The sequence below is a fragment of the Miscanthus floridulus genome, chromosome 8 (genome assembly GCF_019320115.1).
Source record: "Miscanthus floridulus cultivar M001 chromosome 8, ASM1932011v1, whole genome shotgun sequence".
Lineage (NCBI taxonomy): Eukaryota > Viridiplantae > Streptophyta > Magnoliopsida > Poales > Poaceae > Miscanthus > Miscanthus floridulus.
This window is the reverse complement of record NC_089587.1, coordinates 119,154,987-119,175,351: the sequence shown is the minus strand read 5'-3', so window position 1 is coordinate 119,175,351 and position 20,365 is coordinate 119,154,987. Positions and strand designations below refer to the sequence as shown.

At 43.4% G+C, this 20,365-nt stretch overlaps 1 protein-coding gene across 2 annotated transcripts; it reads right to left on the bottom strand.

Moving 5' to 3' along the window:
- Nucleotides 1-10,247: 10,247 nt before the first annotated feature.
- Nucleotides 10,248-15,743, bottom strand: LOC136477225 (vacuolar fusion protein CCZ1 homolog). 2 transcript variants are annotated; one of them, XM_066475327.1, is made up of 10 exons: nucleotides 15,182-15,741; nucleotides 14,411-14,504; nucleotides 13,394-13,577; nucleotides 13,147-13,256; nucleotides 12,273-12,368; nucleotides 12,003-12,157; nucleotides 11,696-11,939; nucleotides 11,371-11,526; nucleotides 10,843-11,072; nucleotides 10,248-10,618 (listed from the first exon to the last, which is right to left on the bottom strand). In XM_066475327.1, the coding sequence occupies exons 1-10, from the start codon at nucleotides 15,358-15,360 to the stop codon at nucleotides 10,588-10,590; spliced, it is 1,479 nt and encodes a 492-aa protein (XP_066331424.1). In that variant the 5' UTR covers nucleotides 15,361-15,741; the 3' UTR covers nucleotides 10,248-10,587. The 2 variants fall into 2 exon arrangements, with proteins under 2 accessions (XP_066331424.1, XP_066331423.1); XM_066475326.1 differs by having other exon boundaries at nucleotides 11,696-12,157; nucleotides 15,182-15,743.
- Between the last annotated feature and the right edge of the window lie 4,622 nt (nucleotides 15,744-20,365).

The following is a 20,365-nucleotide window of genomic DNA, read 5'->3' as shown; positions in this document are numbered from 1 at the left end:
AGCATTTCTCATTTGTGTCATCTATTGAACCAAAGAAGATAGATGAAGCATTGAAGGATGTTGATTGGGTGAATGCTATGCATGAAGAGTTGAATGACTTCACAAGAAATTAAGTATGGGGGTTAGTAAAAAGACCAAAGGGACACAATATGATTAGAACCAAATGAGTCTTTAGAAACAAGCAAGATCAAGATGGGTTAGTTGTAAGGAACAAAGCAAGATTGGTAGCACAAGGCTATACACAAGTTGAAGGTCTTGACTTTAGAGAAACATATGCCCCGGTTGCTAGATTGGAAGCAATAAGAATCTTGCTAGCCTATGCTTGTGCCCACAACATCAAGCTCTATCAAATGGATGTTAAGAGTGCATTTCTCAATGGTTACATCAATGAAGAAGTATATGTTGAGCAACCTCCCGGTTTTGAAGATGACAAGAAGCCCAACCATGTGTACAAGTTGAAGAAGGCATTGTATGGCTTGAAGCAAGCACCTAGAGCATGGTATGAGAGATTAAGGGACTTCCTACTCTCTAAAGGGTTCATGATGGGTAAGGTTGACACCACTCTCTTCATCAAGAAGATTGGAAAAGATTTGTTTGAGTTGCAAATCTATGTTGATGACATCATATTTGGATCAACCAATCAAGACTTTTGTGATAAGTTTGGAAAGATGATGGCTAATGAGTTTGAGATGTCCATGATTAGAGAGTTGAGTTACTTCCTTGGTCTTCAAACCAAGCAATTGAAGAATGGTACATTTGTGAGTCAAGGCAAGTATATCAAGGATATGATCAAGAAGTTTGGCATGAGTGATAGTAAAGGCATTAGCACACCAATGGGAACAAATGGCAACTTGGATAGTGATGCAAGTGGAAACATGGTAGATCAAAAATTATATCGGTCTATGATTGGAAGCCTACTCTATGTGATCGCATCAAGGCCGGATGTCATGTTTAGTGTATGCATGTGTGCAAGATTTCAAGCCTCACCAAGAGAAAGTCATTTGAAGGCTACAAAGAGAATATTAAGGTACTTGAAGCATACACCAAATGTTGGTTTGTGGTATCCCAAAGGAGCAAAGTTTGAGCTAGTTAGTTACTCCAACTCAGATTATGCGGGATGCAAGGTTGAAAGAAAGAGTACATCGGGCACATGTCAATTGTTAGGAAGATCACTTGTTTTATAGTCATCAAAGAAGCAAAATAGTGTTGTATTATCAACCGCCGAAGCCGAATACATATCCGTCAATAGTTGTTGTGCACAAATACTTTGGATGAAGGCCACTTTGAGTGATTTTGGAATCAAGTTCAAGAAATTGCCATTGCTATGTGACAATGAGAGTGCAATCAAGTTGACCAACAATCCGGTTCAACATGCAAGAACAAAGCACATTGATGTCCGCCATCATTTCATAAGAGATCACCAACAAAAAGGGGACATTTGCATTGAGAGTGTAGGCACCGAAGATCAACTTGCCGATATATTCACCAAGCCATTGGATGAGAAAAGGTTGGAAGCTAAGGAATGAGTTGAATATATTGGATTTCTCAAATATGTGTTGATGCACCCCCACTCATATGACATGCCTCTCCTTTGAACAATCCAAGGTAAAAGTTGATTGGCGTAGCATACATCCTTGCTAAGGACATGTTTAGTGCATCTAGGCATCTTTCATATTTAATAGGCTCATTCATGAATATCAAATGAATTTGATGATTGTATGGTACCACTATTGCTTCTATGCTTATTTTGATCTAGTGGTAGCATATGACATGTTTGTGGGCTTGTAAACCTAGTGTTTGATCTAGAAAATGAGCTCTAAGTGTTTAACTCAACATGGTACAAGATAACCCTTATTTGGAGGTGTGAAGAAGCTTATCCTTGGATCAAACTGAGTTAAATATCTTTGGTAAATGATCTAGATTGAATCAAATTTGAAAATATGATCCTCACACCATTGATTGACATTGATAATCTCTATCTATCTATATTTTGAACCTTTGTGGTCATTGATGACAAAGGGGGAGAAAAACAAAGATATTAGTACATAGGGAGAAAAACAAAGATATTCGTGTACTAAGATAGTAAAAAGACAACAAAGTAGGAGAATTTGACATAGGGGGAGGAATATGACAAAGGAAAAGGATCAATTAAAATTTTGAGCACACAAGTAGGGGGAGCAAGCTCACGAACTTGTATGGTGCATTTGAATGTGCATTTCATATGTTTGCTTGCATGGCACAAGTTTTAAATTTCAATATCCATGCTTGTGTGGTGTATGCTAGTTGTAGGTTTGAATGATAAAATGAAAAACTAGCATGCATAGGATATCTAATGATTTCATTTCCAAGTATTTCCAAGTGGTATCAAGCTAACCATGGTGCTAAGGATGGTATAATGGTACACGCCGATTGGTATCACGCTTCAAAGGTCCATCTTTTACACCTTAGCATCATTTGGTAGACATTGTCTCCTATATTTCCTCTCTAAGCATATGTGTAAGCTACAATCCAAACTCTTAGCACATATGTAGGGGGAGCAATTGCTACCATTTGGGGTTCATGAAACTTGTCCATATCCTTTTACACATGGTAAACATGCTTGTGCAAGCAACAAGGATTCAATTAAATTTTAATTCATATCTTTGTATAAGGGTTGTCATCAATTACCAAAAAGGGGGAGATTGAAAGCTCTAGTTTGGTTTTGGTGAATTGATGAAACCCTAAGTGCTAACCTAGTTTATCAAGTGATCATGAGATAGGTAGCATACTCCAAGTGGTGAAGCAAATGAAGATCATAGCATGATGATGATGATGCCATGATGATGATCAAGTGCTTGGACTTGGAAAGAAGAAAGAGAAAAACAAAAAGCTCAAGGCAAAGGTATAAACCATAGGAGTTATTTTGTTTTGGTGATCAAGACACTTAGAGAGTGTGATCACATTTAGGTTTGATAGCCGTACTATTAAAAGGGGTAAAACTCATATCAAAATATGGTTATCAAAGTGCCACTAGATGCTCTAACTCATTGCATATGCATTTAGGATCTAGTGGAATGCTAACACCCTTGAAAATGTCTATGAAAATATGCTAACACATGTGCACAAGGTGATACACTTAATGGTTGGCACATTTGAGCAAGGGTGAAGAAGTTAGAGGTGAAAAGGAGTTAGTCACGCTGGTCACAAGGTGACCGGACGATGGTCTCAGAGGGACCGGTGCGTCTGGTCAAGTGTGGCAGTGAAGACGCCAATGTCGGTCATTGATCGGACACTGGGTCTTGGACTGACCAGACGCTGAAGTCTAGCGTCCGCTCCTATTATCGAGCAGCACAGAGAAAAGTCACTGAGTGACCGAATGCTTGCAGGGTCCGGTCGAAGAAAATCATTTCTGGAACCTTACTGGAAATGACCGGACGCTGGAGGCTCAGCGTTCGGTCAGTTTGTGTGCTGCGTCTGGTCAATAGATGACCATTGAAATCTAACAAATAGTATTTGAAGCAGGGGACACGTGGCATATATCATGTGACTGGACGCTAAGGGCCAGTGTCCGGTCAATCCGACCGGAGCATCCGGTCACCCCGCATTGTGTCCAGTGAAGGGGTACAACGACTCTATTTTGTGGGGGCTTCTATTTAAGCCCCATGGCTGGTTGAAGCTCATATCTTTGGCCATTTTCATTGACATAGTAACCTTGTGAGCTTAGCCAAAGTCCTCCCACTCATCTCCATCATTGATTCATCATCTTTATGAGATTGGGAGAGAATCCAAGTGCATTGCTTGAGTGTTTGCATCTAGAGGCACTTGGTGTTTGTGTTTCGCTATGGATTTTGCTTGTTACTCTTGGTGGTTGCCGCCACCTAGATGGCTTAGAGCAGCGAGGATCATTGAGCGGAGGGTGGTGATTGTCTCCAGCTCCGATCGTGGTGATTGTGAGGGGTTCTTGATCTTTCTCTGACGGAGAGCCAAAAGGTACTCTAGTGAATTGCTCGTGGCTTGTGTGATCCTCATCTTGTGTTGGTTGTGCGGCATCCTATTGAGGGTTTGGCGTGTGAAGCCAATTAGCGCGTGAACCTCCAAGTGAGTGAATCGCCACAACGAGGACTAGCTTGTCGGCAAGCAAGTGAACCTCAGTAAAAATCATTGTGTTCATCATTTGATTCTGAGGTGATTGGTCTTCATTGTTATTCATCCTTGTGATTGATTGGTTCCTTCCTCGACAAGGCGGTATAACCCTCTTAATCACTCTCTTTACATTTACCGCAAACTAGTTGTCAAGCTCTTTAGTGTAGCTAGTTGTGAGAGCTTATTTGGTTGTTTGGTGTGGCTCTTTAGTTAGCTTTTGAGAGCACATGAACATAAGGTAGTGTCATAGCTATTGTATGGATAGATACTATCTAACTAGAATTGTGGTAGGTGGCTTGCATTTTGAGTAGGCTAGCGCAATACTTGCTTCGCCTCATAATTGTCTAACCATTTTGTTAAGTGTTATTGTAGAAATTTTTATTAGGCTATTCACCCCCTTCCTCTAGCCATTAGGACCTTTCAGTAGCCTCCAGCTCACCTTTCTAGGCCAATCTAGCTATGCCTCTAATTTGGCCTCCACCTCCACTTCACCTGTGCACCTCACTTGCACCTCTATCGCCTCACCATAGCCACTAATGTGGTCATGCTGTCTTAGAGCGCCGCTGCATCCCACCACCTGCACATGGCCAGTCCTGTTCGGGGAAGCTTCGGTCAAACCACCACCACAGCCACAACCAAGGTATGATAGTGATGCTATAGCACTATCTAGTTCACCCCGTGGTGGCTTAGGGTGGTTGGCATGGCCGCGCCGCTGTCGCGCATGGCCGTATGTCGTGGTCACCACTTCCGTGAGCTCCGCTGCTCCTTTAACCTAGGCTAGTGTAGGCGCTAGGGTTGTAGACGGGGGTCGGCCCATTAGTGGAGCCAACGTGGGTCCCAGCTAGCCGACGTGGACACCCAATGCCATCGCCGGTGCACGCACAGGTGGCCGGGGGACCGGACCATTGTAAAGGAGAGTAAGGGGAAGGGCTTATTTGCATAGGAGCAGTTTGTAGGAATAGTGTTGCGTACCTCGGGTTGAATTATCGGTAGCTCAAGGGTGTTTTTACATATGTGCCAGTGCGCTTGGGCTCCCCACCATGGGCAGCCTCCGCGCGTGGGCCGTGCCTCGTCTGTGGGCAGCCGCGTGTTCGCGCACACGTGCGTGGGCCGCGTGGGCCGAATTGAGTTTATTTTTTCGTGAAAAATATAAATAGCTTTTCATTTGTAATTCTGAACTGAACTTTGGTAAATCATATAAAATCATGTAGGTATCCAAAAATTATGAATCCAATTTTGTTAGGTTCCTAAAATTGTGCTCTATCTACTAGTGTATTTAGTTCATATACATATTTGTTGATACCAGTGGCTATTAAATCATTTGTGAGTGTTTAGTATTATTTAGGTTAGTATTTGTAGGAATTTTTGTGGCAAATTGGTAATAGCTTTGACCATGAAATTTTTACAGTAGATTCATTGTATTATTATGTGCTTACTGTAATTTTTGTAGCTTTAGAACCGATTGAGAAATATGATAGCTAAGTACTCCTTGTTGTAGTATATAGGAAATCATTAATAAGAGTAAGAATATATTTTAGTTGCTAAGTAGCACTTGTAGGTGAAACCCTGCTGGTTTGATGGGAATGATGATTAGCTTGGTGTCTTAGTCATTAGAGCTAGCTTAGTGGCTTAGTAGATGTATTCTTATTTTAAGAACCGTTGTTGCCTTAATATTGAGCGTTGCATCGTCATTGCATGCATATAGAAAGCGAGTTCGTGGAGTTCATGACCGAGGGTGAGTAGGAGTATGAAGAGGTGATTGAAGAGTACGAGGAGGAGATCCTCGTGCAGGAGGAGGTCCCAGAGCCATCACAGACTGACTGAGCTAACACCACGTCTGTCCAAGGCAAGCCCTGGTGCATAACCCTTATTTTGAATAATCACTGGATATATATATATATATATATATATATATATATATATGTGTGTGTGTGTGTGTGTGTGTGTGTGTGTGTGTGTGTGTGTGTGTGTGTGTGATGTGCATTTACGTTACATGCATTTTATGGAAACTACATGCATAGATAACCTACCTATAAGTCCTACTAGCATAGGTCGAGTAGCTGCTATGTTTAGTCTATCGATAGCGTGAGTAACCTGTCGTTACTCATAATAGGTGATTATTATTATCCCTCATGATAAAATGGAGAAAAGAAATGGAGACTGGGTAGGGATATGGTACGGGTATTGGTGGGTGTAAGAGGTTGTGTCCCGTGGCCAACGGGGCATAGCTTGTTTACACTGTTTTCTCTATCTGTGTCGGTTAAGGACTGATCATTGCATTGAATTCTAGTCAGGTCACAGACTTATTATCCTGAGCACATACTTATTTATGGGAGTAGGGAGGGCTCGTTGCTCTCTTGTCGTGGGTTCCGGCTCTTTCTGAACCGACTGATTGGAGACGGAAATGGTGGAGGTCTAAGCACCATACTGAGTCCGGGACTCAGGTGTGTGGGGCTTAGAGTCCAAGTTTGGACGGGGACCTGGACCCCTTGACAAGAGAGTGGTGGGTTGGTCTTTCTTGTGCCTGGGGTACAAGCGGGATGTGTGTTTCGGGGTACCCAGCTGAGCACATTGATTCGCGAATCGTCAGGTAATCCGGTACGACTTGTCTACAATCTAGCACCGTAGTAAGAACTGAAAGATGAAAGATGGTGAAGTGGATCTATTTGCTCAACTCTTGCTTGAAAGTAGAATAGGTGCTTACCTAGAATGGTTAGATAATGAACTAATCATGACTGCTAATAAGAAACATACATAAGGATTCAGTACTAGTATTATTTTTTGTGAAAATGAAATCCAACAATCCATAAAGTTTATCATATCCTTTAGAGTCGGAAAATTATTCCCACTAGTCGGGTAAATCTTGCGAGTACATTGTGTACTCAGGGTTTGTTTACCGCTGTTGCAGGTGCAGCTTGAAGAGTAGCTGTTGTGTGGAGGATTTTTCTGGTGGACATAGACGGATCCTTATATTCTACCGTTAGATGTTTATTGTAATTCCGCTGTTTAAATTCTGCACTCTGAACTTGGTACTGTAATAATTTATTTCTAAGAACTCTGGTTCTATGAAATGGACTAAGTATTGTAAACTCGTTCTCATTATTGGATCCTAAAGAAAAACGTGGATTATTCGAGTTTTCCCTTGGCGTGTGCTCGACGAAATTTGTCCGATGCAGCTTGCTTTCGGGGTGCTTAGTGTCTGGTGGAAGACGAGCGCCTCTGAAGATGTGTTATTTCGAACGGTTCTGCCACAATCTTCTTGCTCGGGTAACCGGAGATACCGGAATGCTTGCATGCCATCTCCAACCAATTACTTATCGCATTTCCAATAAAAAATGTAATATAAGAGATTATAATTGCTTCAATAGATCAGTTATCTATCCCTGACGCCTAAAAATTTAAGTAACTACTCTTTCCGTTCTAAATTATAAATCGCTTTTATTTTTTTTTTTATCTATTTTGTTATATATTTAGACATATTATTTAACTACATGTATAATAAAATATATGTAAAAAAAATTAAAACTGCTTATAATTTGGAACTGACTGAGTATATAAAATCAACCCGCCTCTCCGACGGATTACAGTCGTCTGACTCTGACTCCAGCGCTGCTGCTCGCTAGTGGTCCTTCCTATCCGTAGTCGTAGCTCGCCACTCCCCATGTTCAGTGCCTCCTCTCTCCTCCCAGGCTCTCTTTGTTGTGCCTCTCTAATCCACATCCATGTTGTTTCCATTCAAGCCTAGCACTAGCTGCTTGCTTCCTTGGTTCCCCCTGCCATCAATCTATATATGTGCTACAAGGAGAAGAGATTGGCGAGGAAGCCGCAACCGGTGAGATGGTCGAATTCATGCGCGAGCGGGAGAGGGTTGATGCCCATCTACACCTCAATCTCCCTCTTCCATGGGGCCCTTGCAAAGGACAGACATCGAGGATGGGAGCACACGTCTCCCGCGAAGGTTCACGGGGATGGGGACAGGGATTTTTTTTTCCCCAGCGCGGACGGGAATAGGTACCTAATATCCGATGGGGAATTCTCCGTTGGCATCTCTAGGTCCACCACCACTGTTGTCGGCGTCTCAACAACGGTGAGGGAAGGAGTCTATGAAATTCTGGCATGTTGTTGTAGTGTTGTTGTCTCCCTATGCGGCAGTGCCCTTGATGTTAATCACCTCTCCGATCAATTCAAATCTAGTTCTAATCTTCCTTTTCTTTTGCAATTCCGAGTCATTCAGAGCTGGAAAGGTGTTACATCTAGTATATTTGCTATTCTCTACCTGCATTGATCGCCAACAGTCTACAACTCTACACGCTATAGATCTGCATAGAACGTCACATCAATCTTGTTTAGATAAAACCAAAAACCAACTGCCCAATATCAGGCACAACTTCGGACTGTGATTTTGGAAGACCCAAATAAACAAAGCTAAGGCAGAGGAACCGACACGGTAAACATCCATCCTATCTCCTTGGCAGTAGCAAATGGAACTTAACCCGCACTGATTGGTCGAGGCAAACGACCATAAAACCAACCAATGATGCAGTGAGCTTGAGCTTGAGCTTGAGCCTGAGTCGCACCACCCGCAAGTGAGGACGGCAGGGTGAGCTTAAGGCTTTGGCGTGCGGGGGTGAGGACGTCGTCTTTAGGAGCTCCATCACCGCACAAGTGTGGAGGAGAGACATGGCCAACAATGGGGAGAGCACAAATGGGTGCGGCATGGAAGGAGCATGAGCCAATGATGCAGGTGACCAGAGACGTAGCGGAACGGTGCGTGAAGGCAGAGACGAGGAGGGGGTGGGCAGGCCCAACAATATACTTGCATCATCCACGCAGAAGAGATGAGGTCACACTCAAACAATGAAAAGAAAAAAATGAGCAAGATAACTAAATAGAGAGAGATAGGTGGGTTCATATAGATGACACATAGGACCTGCTAATAATGGTTGATACGATGTCAAATACTTGCATCATCCTATTTTATATGGTATGATATCATAAATATATTAGTTTTCATAAGTATAAACTTATGGTCATTGGATGGTACATTTGATTACAAATCTATCGGTATCAAGTTCATATTACAATAGTTAAAACTTATTAGCTAAATTATTCATCAAATATCATGAGGTTTGAATCGGCTTCGTAAGCGTGCGTCTTTTAGACTGGATCAGGGGGGAGTATTCGTGTAGGGGACATGTATATGAGTACACAATAAATTATTAACATGTAGTGGATTTGTATGAGTGCACTTGATAGGTTCGTATCTTACGATCTTTTGTCATTATGCTTATCATGTGCCCCTGATCACATCAAGCGCATCTGGTGTAGTGGTACTGACTAAGGATGGCAACGGGATGTTTTTGGGTTGGATATCTGCGGGTTTTGGGTCTTGTGGATTTAGGTTCGGGGATGATTTCTCACCCACTGTTTTCGGGTTCGGGGCCCCGAAACCAATCGGGTTCAGTTTCGGGTTTGGTTTTCCACCCATGGATATCCGAAATAAATCATTTGGAATTAAAACTCATGTTTTATAATATGTTAATAATAACTTGTTTACTTATATTATTAAATGTATTTTAAGTTGACTCATAAAAATATTTATTATTTGTTGCCTCTTATTTATACATGTGAATATGTGTATATATATCATGCATATGTTTATAGAAAGTCCTTGTTTCTCTTACTATGCTGTCATACAAAGCGGGTTTCGGGTTTCGGGTATCCGCGGGTTTGATTTTGGGGACAGATTATCACCCGAATCGGTATTCGATGCGGTTTTGGGTTTTGGTTTCAGGTTCGGGTGCATAGAGACTCCACCCGACCCGAATCCGTCCCGTTGGCATCCCTAGTACTGACCGGGGTTCGATTCCCCAGATGTACAGTAGTTAAAAGTTTTTGCCTGCCGATGCCTTTGGGATGGTCATTGCTTCCCCCTTTATCCAACTACCGTCTCTCTTTTCTTGGAAATGGTATACAATGCCTTTAAACCTGACTACCGTTGTATACCAACTCAAACGACGGTATGTGTAGTTAAGTTTCTATATCCCGTTCAGTAGCCTCTCTCCTCTCCGGGGGTAGAACTCGCCGATTCGAACCATATGATATGAGACCACCAACATACAGAATACCGAATCAAAACCTAAGCTGAGTTTTTTTCTGTAAGCAGGTCCATCGCCAGCTGTTACAATAAAGTGAAAACATGCACAATGCTCTGCGTCGCGGAAGGGCATGAGGCCGTAATAAGAGAACGAACTCTAATCCTGCTCTGCATTATTCCCGGACCAGGCTATTCTTTTGCACATAACACATGATAGCAGAGCGGCTGTACAACTGATCAGAATTTCTTCTTATTCCCTTGCAAAGAGAGATCCGACAGTTTCGCAACAATGTTGGCAACGATCCAGCTAAGAAACCTGGATGTACACAGGTAATGTATGGAAAAGGAAAGATCTTGCACTGGTGCTTCTAATCTGTAGAGAATGCTCCCTCACAGTACCTGTGAGAAGGATGGAAACATGAATAAGAACTTTGTATAATGAAAACAAAGCCTGTGTAACTCTACATAGAGGCATCCATGAGATGCATAATGCTTCATCAAGAGTCAAAGCCAAAACAATCACATCTAAATGCTTACAAACATTCGCATAGATTGTTCAAGATAGTGATGAATGGATATCACAAACAACAGGAGTTAGCCAACACAAAGCAAAGCTAAGTTACCTGTTGCTGAATTTCTCTACAGCTGTGGATGCATATAGAAGTGTTTCACCACCCTTCTCTAAAGCCATGTAAAGCTCCCTTCCTCGACTAATTTTAGCAATAACCCATGCATTGTTTTTTGTTCTGATACATGCTTCAAAATCGTTATCATGACAAGGGTCACCTCTCTTGTATCTTGACTTCTCTAGATCTACTTCTTGTCTTAGCATATTGAGGGCAAGTCGAGAATCCTACACAGTTCCATCATAGCAGACAAATCAAATGAAAAGGACAACACAAACTAGAAAAAAGTTTAATATGCATCTAAGAATTTATAGCCTACAAAAACATATTATCCTTACGATTTGTAGTGCACTGGAATGATATATGTTTCTTGAAAGAATGAATGGAAGAGAGAGGGAGGGACTCTGTCTCTCTCTCCCTCCGAGGGAGGGAGGGAGAGGGAGAGAGACCCTCCCTCCCTCTCTGATTCTGGAGAGAGAGAGAGGGCACAAAATCTTAAAATCTACTCAACACAGAAAATCATACCTTTGCCAAGGTGGTGACTTTTCCAGGGGGGGAGGCTCTTGATACTCTTCTCTCTGGATCAACGAGCAAATAACGATATCCACTAACATGATAAGCATTTTCTCCTCCCCATCCCCGTGTCAATTTCTGCTCAACAGTGACAATCTTATGTGATGCCTGCAATAATGATCAAATTATTGGGCATGCATTCAGAACCATATTCTTCATATCAAATTATACCATAACCGTACAGGGCATTAGTATCTTTTTTTGTATTTAATAGTATACTTTAGCTCAGCAGCACATCTTGAAATCCAGAAAAAAAGATGGAATCAGAATCACTCACATTTTCAAGCATCTGCTTCTTCACACGAGTAATGCCCTCTTCTCCATTTATCAGTGAGGAAGCAGGCACCAGCAGTAGGATAGTGAGACTCTTGTGCTGATAAATGCATAGGTACATGCGCTCCTCTGCCTGCTGGAACCATAGTATTGGAGTCAAAGGTACAGCACCACGAGCTTCTGTAGCTGCGAAATCAGCAGCAACAAAGCCGTCCTTTCCCTTTGACAATTTCTCACGCAGGAGAGGCCTGAAATTACGATGCATCTGATTTTGTCCACCAGGAGAAGTATCACGAGATCGACTATGGTACCTTTCTCCTGCAGTTGTTCCATTTGATGAACTTGATGTTGGGCCAGCACTAACCGAAGTTCCTTTTCGCAAATAGGACCAAGAACTTGCATTGGAATGTAAAGCACGCGGAGTTAACCTCAGGACAGCATATGTATATAGGTTTAAAGTATCATCCTGCAGAAAAACAAACTTAAAGTCCTTAATGACAAGTGAACCACGTGCTTGTAAACTAGCTGAGTGCCAGATCAAATAGAATTCCAACTGAATTAGGGATTACAGGAGACCATACCGGGGGCAGTGTCGTTGACACCAAGAGGTCTTCAAATAGTAGGAGTGATTGGCAGGTGACATTTCCAAGACATGATCCAAGTACTGTGGTGAGTGACTGAAACACTAATACTTCAATGGTTGGAATAAATAAAATAAATCCATGCAACTATAGCAACTTGCGATCACATGATTCTAAATGATACTGCAAATATGACACACACTACTGATAGATGGCAGGAGGCTAGTTTGAAATTTGTAAACTGGTGATTGATTGGTTCTGAAAGATTTTTCTCAGAGAGCAAACTCTACTTATAACCAGAACCAATCTTTGTGCAGTAGCTCTAACCCTGCAATAAAAACAACTCTTCCTAAGGCAAATACTGATGCAGGCACAGAAAATGAATATGACAACGGAAACACTTCCCATGTTAACATAACAGCCAAGAAGGCTTGGGTAATCCAAATCCATATTAGACAAACTATGAAGTATGAAAAGAACCAAGATGTAGTTTTTCCTTTGGAAACCAGAAAGGAACAAGAAACAAGAACAGTATAAGATGTGTCCCCAAATCAACAAGTTTCAGGAAAGGAACTCATTTACACTGAGTTAATCAAAGTTATGAACCCTTCAAGGTATCCAATTCCTCGCAAACAACACCATTGAAGAAACTCAATAAAATTTTGTTCAGCTGGTACTGCACCAGCTAGTATGGAAATCAGGATCGGTCTTCCAGCAGGTTAACAAACCTTACTACAACTCAGGACAAGATGTGAACAGCAACTTGCACATAAGGATGATAACATGGAAATGATTTTAATTAATTAGGGGAGTAAGAAAAGACTGTCGTTTGTTTTTTTTTTTTAAAACTATTAACATAAGCAGCGCAGGTTACCTGAACGTCAAGTGCCACTTCTCTTGATACTGTAAGCATTTGGACTGTTCCCCTCTCCTTTAGGCTGTCACGGTAGGTTGGAAACTGTAACTTCTTACCAACATTAAAATCTGTTCGAGAGCATAAAACAAAACATATAAATGCCATGACATTACTGAAAGATTTACAAATAGCATCCTTGCATGTTGCCAAAAATAGCGACATGAACATGTTTATGACAGCCGCAAGTAAACTTAACTAGACCCACCACTCAAATAATCTGTGAGAAATGTGCAGAGGTGACCACGAGCAAGTTCTGCACTGGGTTGTCTGTCAAGCAAAGTTCTGATTGGTCCATGAAACATTGCAAAGAGAGAATGAGCCTCTTTAAGAATCCCTTGGAGTGCACCATAACGCCAAGTCAATTCATTTTCCTTGTTTTTTTCCACAACCTACAATATCAAATTGCGTCCTAACTATTCATCAGTATCATAGTATAATACGATGCACATTCAACTTATATTTCTGTAAAGATGCTGTAAATTTGAAATAGCACAGCTCATGAAATGATGTACTAGTTCCCTAAGGAAAAGATCAAATCTCGACAATAAAACTCATAGTATTTCAGAAGATGGTGCTGTAAACATGTAGTTGTCCAAAATACATTAAGGAAAAGATCAAATCTCGACATATAACTCTATACAGCTTAGGTTAAACAGGAAAGGGTACTACAGAAAATTTCAGAACAATCATCTTTCAAGATTCAGGAGAATTCGACTTGACCAAAACGAAACCAAACTGCTTCTGCTCCACCAGAGGAGAGGTGGAGCACGAGTAGTAGTCGGAGCCAGAGCATGAACTCTACCAAACAGGCCCTAAATCAGCATTGATACTGTTGTATGACAGGACAATATAATATACAAGGAGTAGTGCTCTCTATATGAGCTATCGGGTAAATAATTTCTACATGGAGATAATAAGAGCAACGCTATCAAGAAGCATACTCGTTGACAAGCTGCCAAAACAAAATATTATACATTAACAGTAGCGAACTAGAAGAACTAACCAACACAAATGAAATGCATGTAGAACTTCTGAACCAAAGTTTCAGTGCTACCCGGAGATAAATTGACATAGTACTTCAATACTATATTGTAAAGGCTAAGTGTGTGGGGTGTATGATGTAAGGGCTCTCTTGGCCCTTTTTACTTCTTCTTAATATAAAGATAGACAGGTCTCCTGTGTGTTGGGTAAAAAAGGTATTAAAGTAGTGAAAAGCCATTACCAGAACCATCCAAATATCCGTTTCGGCTTGGTAAAAAACATGGGAGTGTTTCTCTGATTCTATAACCTCGCAATCCTCTTCCGGGGAAAATATTCTGCATATAACTAACATTGAGAAATAAGATGATGGAACCCAGCAATATTAGGCAATAAATGAGTTATCAAAAGTACAGAGTCAGGAAATGTTTGGATGGCAATTTGGGGAGAATATCCTATCAAAGGGCAACTGGAAGACATAATGTGACCACAAAAGAAATGTTGGTTATGAAGGGCTCCAATATACTGATGTTAACCCCCATGTCAGTTTGAGTAATCATTCATAAGTATTTGCAGTTGTCTAGAGATCTACAGGAATATGTGAACTGTGAACACTATGAAATGAACCAGTATACAAATGTTATTACTAGTAAAAGAGTACATGTTTCTACTTTCTAGATCCGCCACTGTTGGTAGGTGAACTTAGGAACCAAAGCCATTCGCCCGTTGCCAAAAAAGCACTAATCTTTTACTAAGTCCAGAATTGTTCTTGCTTGAAAAAAAAAAACCTAAGATTACCACCCAAACTTGCATACTCGAGCATCCTACGGATTTGAAATACTGAAGTGATGCTAGAAGCCTAGGCGCTGTTGTAGCACTCTAGAAAGCTGAGTTCAATTCTTTTCCTACACGCTGAAGATGCTGCTGCTGTTGGTGGTGAGAAGGAGCACGAGCAAACCAAGAGCTTCAAATTGCGACGAACTACACAATAGAGATGCGTGAGAGCGAAGGCAACCTAGTGAAAGTGACGATCCCCTCGCAGAGGCCGATGACGGAGAGCTGGAGCAGGATGGGGCAGTCGGCGGGGTGGAAGAAGAGGATCTTGTCGAGCTCCTGGCCCTCCTGCTGCCCCCTCCGGAGGTCGAACACGCAGAGCTGCGTCCCGTCGCCCGCGGCGGCCGACGAGAGCCCCATTCGAGACCGGGAGCTGCCGAGGCCCGAGGGGTCACCCCGCGGGACACGCAACCGCGAGCGATTGGACCCGAGGCGGGCGGAGGATAGGTGGGGGCGACCACGCGGCCCGGACTGATCCGGTGCGGGGCGGGTCGCCGGAGAGGGAGATCCGGCGGGCTAGGGCCCGCGGCGTCGGTGACCGGACGGGGTGGAGAGGGGGGGAGGCGGGTGTGGACCGGTGGCTGGCTGGGTCGGCGACCGACGCAGGCGTGCGGCGCGGTGCGGGCAGGTGGGACGGGGAGGAGCTGGTCGGTGGGGGAATTGATGACTTGGGCCTCGCCGGCGGGTAGGTGGCGCCCCGACGGGATTCGGGCCTGCCCACTTGCGCAGCCCAGGAGCATGGGTGTGTCAGGGTCACGGCCGCGCGCGGGGACGTGGTCCGACAGGCGACGGCCACAGCGTTGGTTTGGAAATTTGGAGGAGCGGACCGCACCACGGATGACATGGCTGCAAGTGGCAATGGATGGCTGATTTGGCTATAGCTCTTTTGTCCGCAGAACAAATGAAAACGCCCAAAAAGTGGAGGCAAATCCCGTGGACACCAAGTCCAACCAGTATCCCCTGCGACCCGGTGTAGATGGCTGACACGTGGACAAATAATCCAATGAAACCACCACTGGTTTGACCATGCATGCACAACGAGTAAGGCCCTGTTTAGTTCCCTCCCAAAATGCCAAATTTTTCAAGATTCTTCGTCACATCGAATCTTTGGACGCATGCATAAAGCATTAAATATAAATAAAAAATAAAACTAATTACACAGTTTAGACGAAATCCACGAGACGAATCTTTTAAGCCTAATTAAACTATGATTGGACACTAATTATCAAATAACAACGAAAACGCTACAGTATCATTTTGCCAAAAATTTCGGCAACCAAACTGACCCTAAGTTGGGGATTTTGGCAAACTATGCCAGGGATTTTGGCAAACTATGACCGCCACAGAAAGTGCAACGAGCAAATCAAAGTCACACTTAGCAAGTTTTGACACAAAAATGAGTCTATGACATGTGGGGAAAGGTGCTAAGAAAATGTGGCGCGTCATAGCTGTGGCAGTGACATGACTAACCTTTGATGTGGCAAGTTTTGGTCACCAACCAAACATGCCCTTAATACGGATAACATGCGTCTGTAGTCAAACGTCCAATTTTCTTCGTCGGCCACGCATCAAATATCCATGTTGGGATCGCATGGAAAAGCTATTGCACCTGGAGTCCACCCAATTTATTTCAAAGTGGCAACATGAGCTCGAAGAGGCGAAGAGGATGCACCAGAGATGGGTGAGTTTACACATAGTTTTGACAATTTAACCTACTAATTGGGTTTGAATTGGGTGGATTAGAACCATTATACCGGTTGTGAAGGAAAACGAGAGAGCAGAGAGTAGGGTGCACGAGCGAGAAGCATCGCAAAGCTAAGACAATGAGAGATGGAGGTTGTGACTCCCCCCTCCCTTTTTCCTTCCTCATCATCTCTGCCTTCCTCTTTTCTCCACTCTCTGGTGGTGAAGGCCACACCACCGCGCATCTAATCACTCAACATTGCCAAATAACACATTCAACCATGGTAAGTTGTAGCTCAACAACGTCTCGCGCTCACTTCACAGATGGGGTAATTGATGTTTGTAGTTGCTAGCGTGCATCCCCTAGGTGGCATGGATCACGACACCCAAACTCGCGTGCTTGATCTGGCTGCTCTCTGTGTCTGACCCGTTGTGGCCATAGTGACCTTTTTGGGCACAATGTATCCGCTGTGTCCGTGCCGAAGGCGAAGGTGGAGGCGGCACCATTACTAAAGATGGGACAATATAACCGCTTATGGGGCTCCTAACCAAGATGGTGCTGGCAATGACAGCATCACTCCTCTTCCTGATGCAGGTTCAGAAGGAGCAAGAGTGAGGAGTTTGCGAGAGAACGAAGAAAAATGCTTTGTTTTCATGTACTACTTCAGCCCATGGATTTGATGTGTCTAGAAGGGGCAAGAGCGAGGAGTTTGCGAGAGAATGAAGAAAAATGCTTTGTTTCATGGGCTACTTCAACCCAGTCTATATCCACCCAAATTGTTGTAAAAAATTGTTTCTACGATTTGAAAGGGCCTAACACATGTGGGTTGGTCGGGTTTCCTTAAGGATGCATAGCCTTTGCTGCTAGGGATGTAAGTGGATTGGCCCATGAATTACGGGCTTTCATGATAACCCACAGAAGTAAGCCTATATTATAGGTTTGTGGGTTAGTCCACTTGCATCCGTATCTACGCCTAGGATCATTCTCAGCCTAGAAATCTCCCTCAAACCGCGCATCAGTTCCATAAATGTCGTGTTGTGTGTGAAAAGCAGGTAATAGCAGAAAACTAGAAGAGAAACACGACCACACTAACACTGGACACTGATAACTAACATATAGGATGTGTTTGGTTCCCTGGCTTCACCCCTGGCCAAGCTTCCAAAATACAACTTGGGCTTGTTTGGTTGCCTATAAGGCCTTTCTAGCCAAGCTTATGCAAGCCCACAAGGGGGTTTAGCCAGGCTTGCTGGAAATGCTCGCCCCCTCGTTTCCGTGGAGCCTGGCTTGCACAAGAGCCATCCCTGATTCCACTCACCCCCGACACGTGTGGTAGAACCGCCCAAAATAACACGCTTTCGGAGGCACTCATCTTCCACTAGACACTAAGCGCCTCGAAAGTAGGCTACATCGGACAGCTTCGTCGAGCACACCTCAAGTGAGAACTCGAAAACAATCCACATTTTACATCCAGAATCCAATAATGAGTACGAGCTTACAATACTTAGTCCATTTCATACAACAAGGGTTCTTGGAAATTATTTATTACAATACCAGAGTTCAGAGTGCGATAATTAAACAGTGGAAAAAAATAAACATCTAGCGAAAACGATACAAGGATCCGTCTGTGCCACTAGAAGAATCCTCTACATAAGAGCTACTCCTCAAGCTGCACCTGCAACATGGGTAAAATAAAACCCTGAGTACATAATATACTCGCAAGACTTATCCGACTAGTGGGAATAGTTTCCTGACTCTCAAGGATATGATAGGTAATATGGGTTTGTTGTTTTCTTTTTGTTTGCAGAAAGCATTACTAAGAGTTCGTCCTTACAGTCAAGTTTTATTAGCAGTCAAGATTACTTCAGTAGCTAACCATTCTAGGTAAGCACCTATTCTACTTTCAAGCAAGGGTTAAACAATCAGAATTATTTCACCATCTTTTATCTTCCTGTTCTTACTACAGTGCTAGACTATAGCCAAGTCGTACTGTCTCATGAAAACAGCGATTCGTTGAAAGCTCTAGTTTGGTTTTGGTTAATTGATGAAACCCTAAGTGCTAACCTAGTTTATCAAAGTGATTATGAGATAGGTAGCACTACTCTAAGTGATGAAGCAATGACGAAGATCATGACAATGGTGATAGCATGGTGATGATCAAATGCTTGAACTTGGAAAAGAAGAAAGAGAAAAACAAAAGGCTCAAGGCAAAGGTATAAAATGTAGGAGCCATTTTGTTTTAGTGATCAAGACACTTAGTGAGTGTGATCACATTTAGGATAGATAGACGTACTATTAAGAGGAGTGAAACTCGTATCGGAATGCGGTTATCAAAGTGCCACTAGATGCTCTAACTCATTGCATATGCATTTAGGATCTAGTGGAGTGCTAACACCCTTAAAATATTTGTGAAAATATGCTAACACATGTGCACAAGGTGTTTGCAGGGTTGAGATGGGTTTGGGTCCCTCTCTCCCTCCCGCCGAGCTTGCTCGGCGGGATTCGGCGCTTTTGGAAAAATGAAATGTCTATTTTCTATTGCGTCGGATGCAAAATTTTTGGTGGTTGGCACACTTGAGCAAGGGTGAAGAAGTTAGAGTTGAAATGGAGTTGGTCGAAATGATGCTGGCGTCGATCTACTGACCGGACGCTGGGTCACTCAGCGACCGGACGCTGAAGGGCTGCGTCCGGTCGAGCTGTCAGACGGCACAGTCGCTAGGGTTGAGCACCGGACGCTGGTCTGCGTCCGGTCGAAAAAATATGCCTCGGGGAGCTTACTGGAAACGACCGGACACTGGAGCTTCAGCGTCCGGTCAGTTTTGACCGGAGCGTCCGGTCAGCTTCGTAGCCGTTGAAATCTAACGAACAGCGTTTGAAGCAGGTGACGCGTGGCGTCCATCGGGCGACCGGACGCTGAGGACCAGCGTCCGGTCAGTATGACCGGAGCGTCCGGTCAGAGCGCGTTTTGCCCAGTGAAGGGGTATAACGGCTCTATTTGATGGGGGCTCTATTTATAGCCCCATGGCCGGCTCAAAGGACAACTCTTGCACATTTTCATTGACATAACAACCTTGTGAGCTTAGCCAAAGCCCTCCCACTCATCTCCATCATTGATCCATCATCATTGTGAGATTGGGAGAGAGAATCCAAGTACATTGCTTGAGTGATTGCATCTAGAGGCACTTGGTATTCGTGTTGCGCTACGGATTTCGCTTGTTTCTCTTGGTGGTTGCCACCACCTAGACGGTTGGAGCAGCGGTGAAGGATCGGCACGAGTTGGTGATTGTTCGTGGCCGCCTTCTGTGATTATGAGGGGAGTTGTACCTTCCCCGGCGGAGTGCCGAAAGGTAACTCTAGTAAATTGCTCGTGTCATTGAGTTACCTCACTTGTGGGTCGGTTCTTGTGGTGTTCTATCGTGTGGACGAGGTTTGTGAAACACCTCTTAGCCGCCGAACCACCAAGTGTTGGTCGACACAACGGGGACTAGCGTGTTGGCAAGCACGTGAACCTCGGGAGAAAAATCGGTTGTCTCTTGTCATTTGCATTCTCCCGGTGATTGGCTTGATCTTCATCTTGTGATTGGTTCATCCCCTACACGGCGGTATAATCACCCTACTTACTTGTTTACATTCTTGCAAACTAGTTGATACAAGCTCTTTAGTGTAATTAGAATTGAGAGCTTG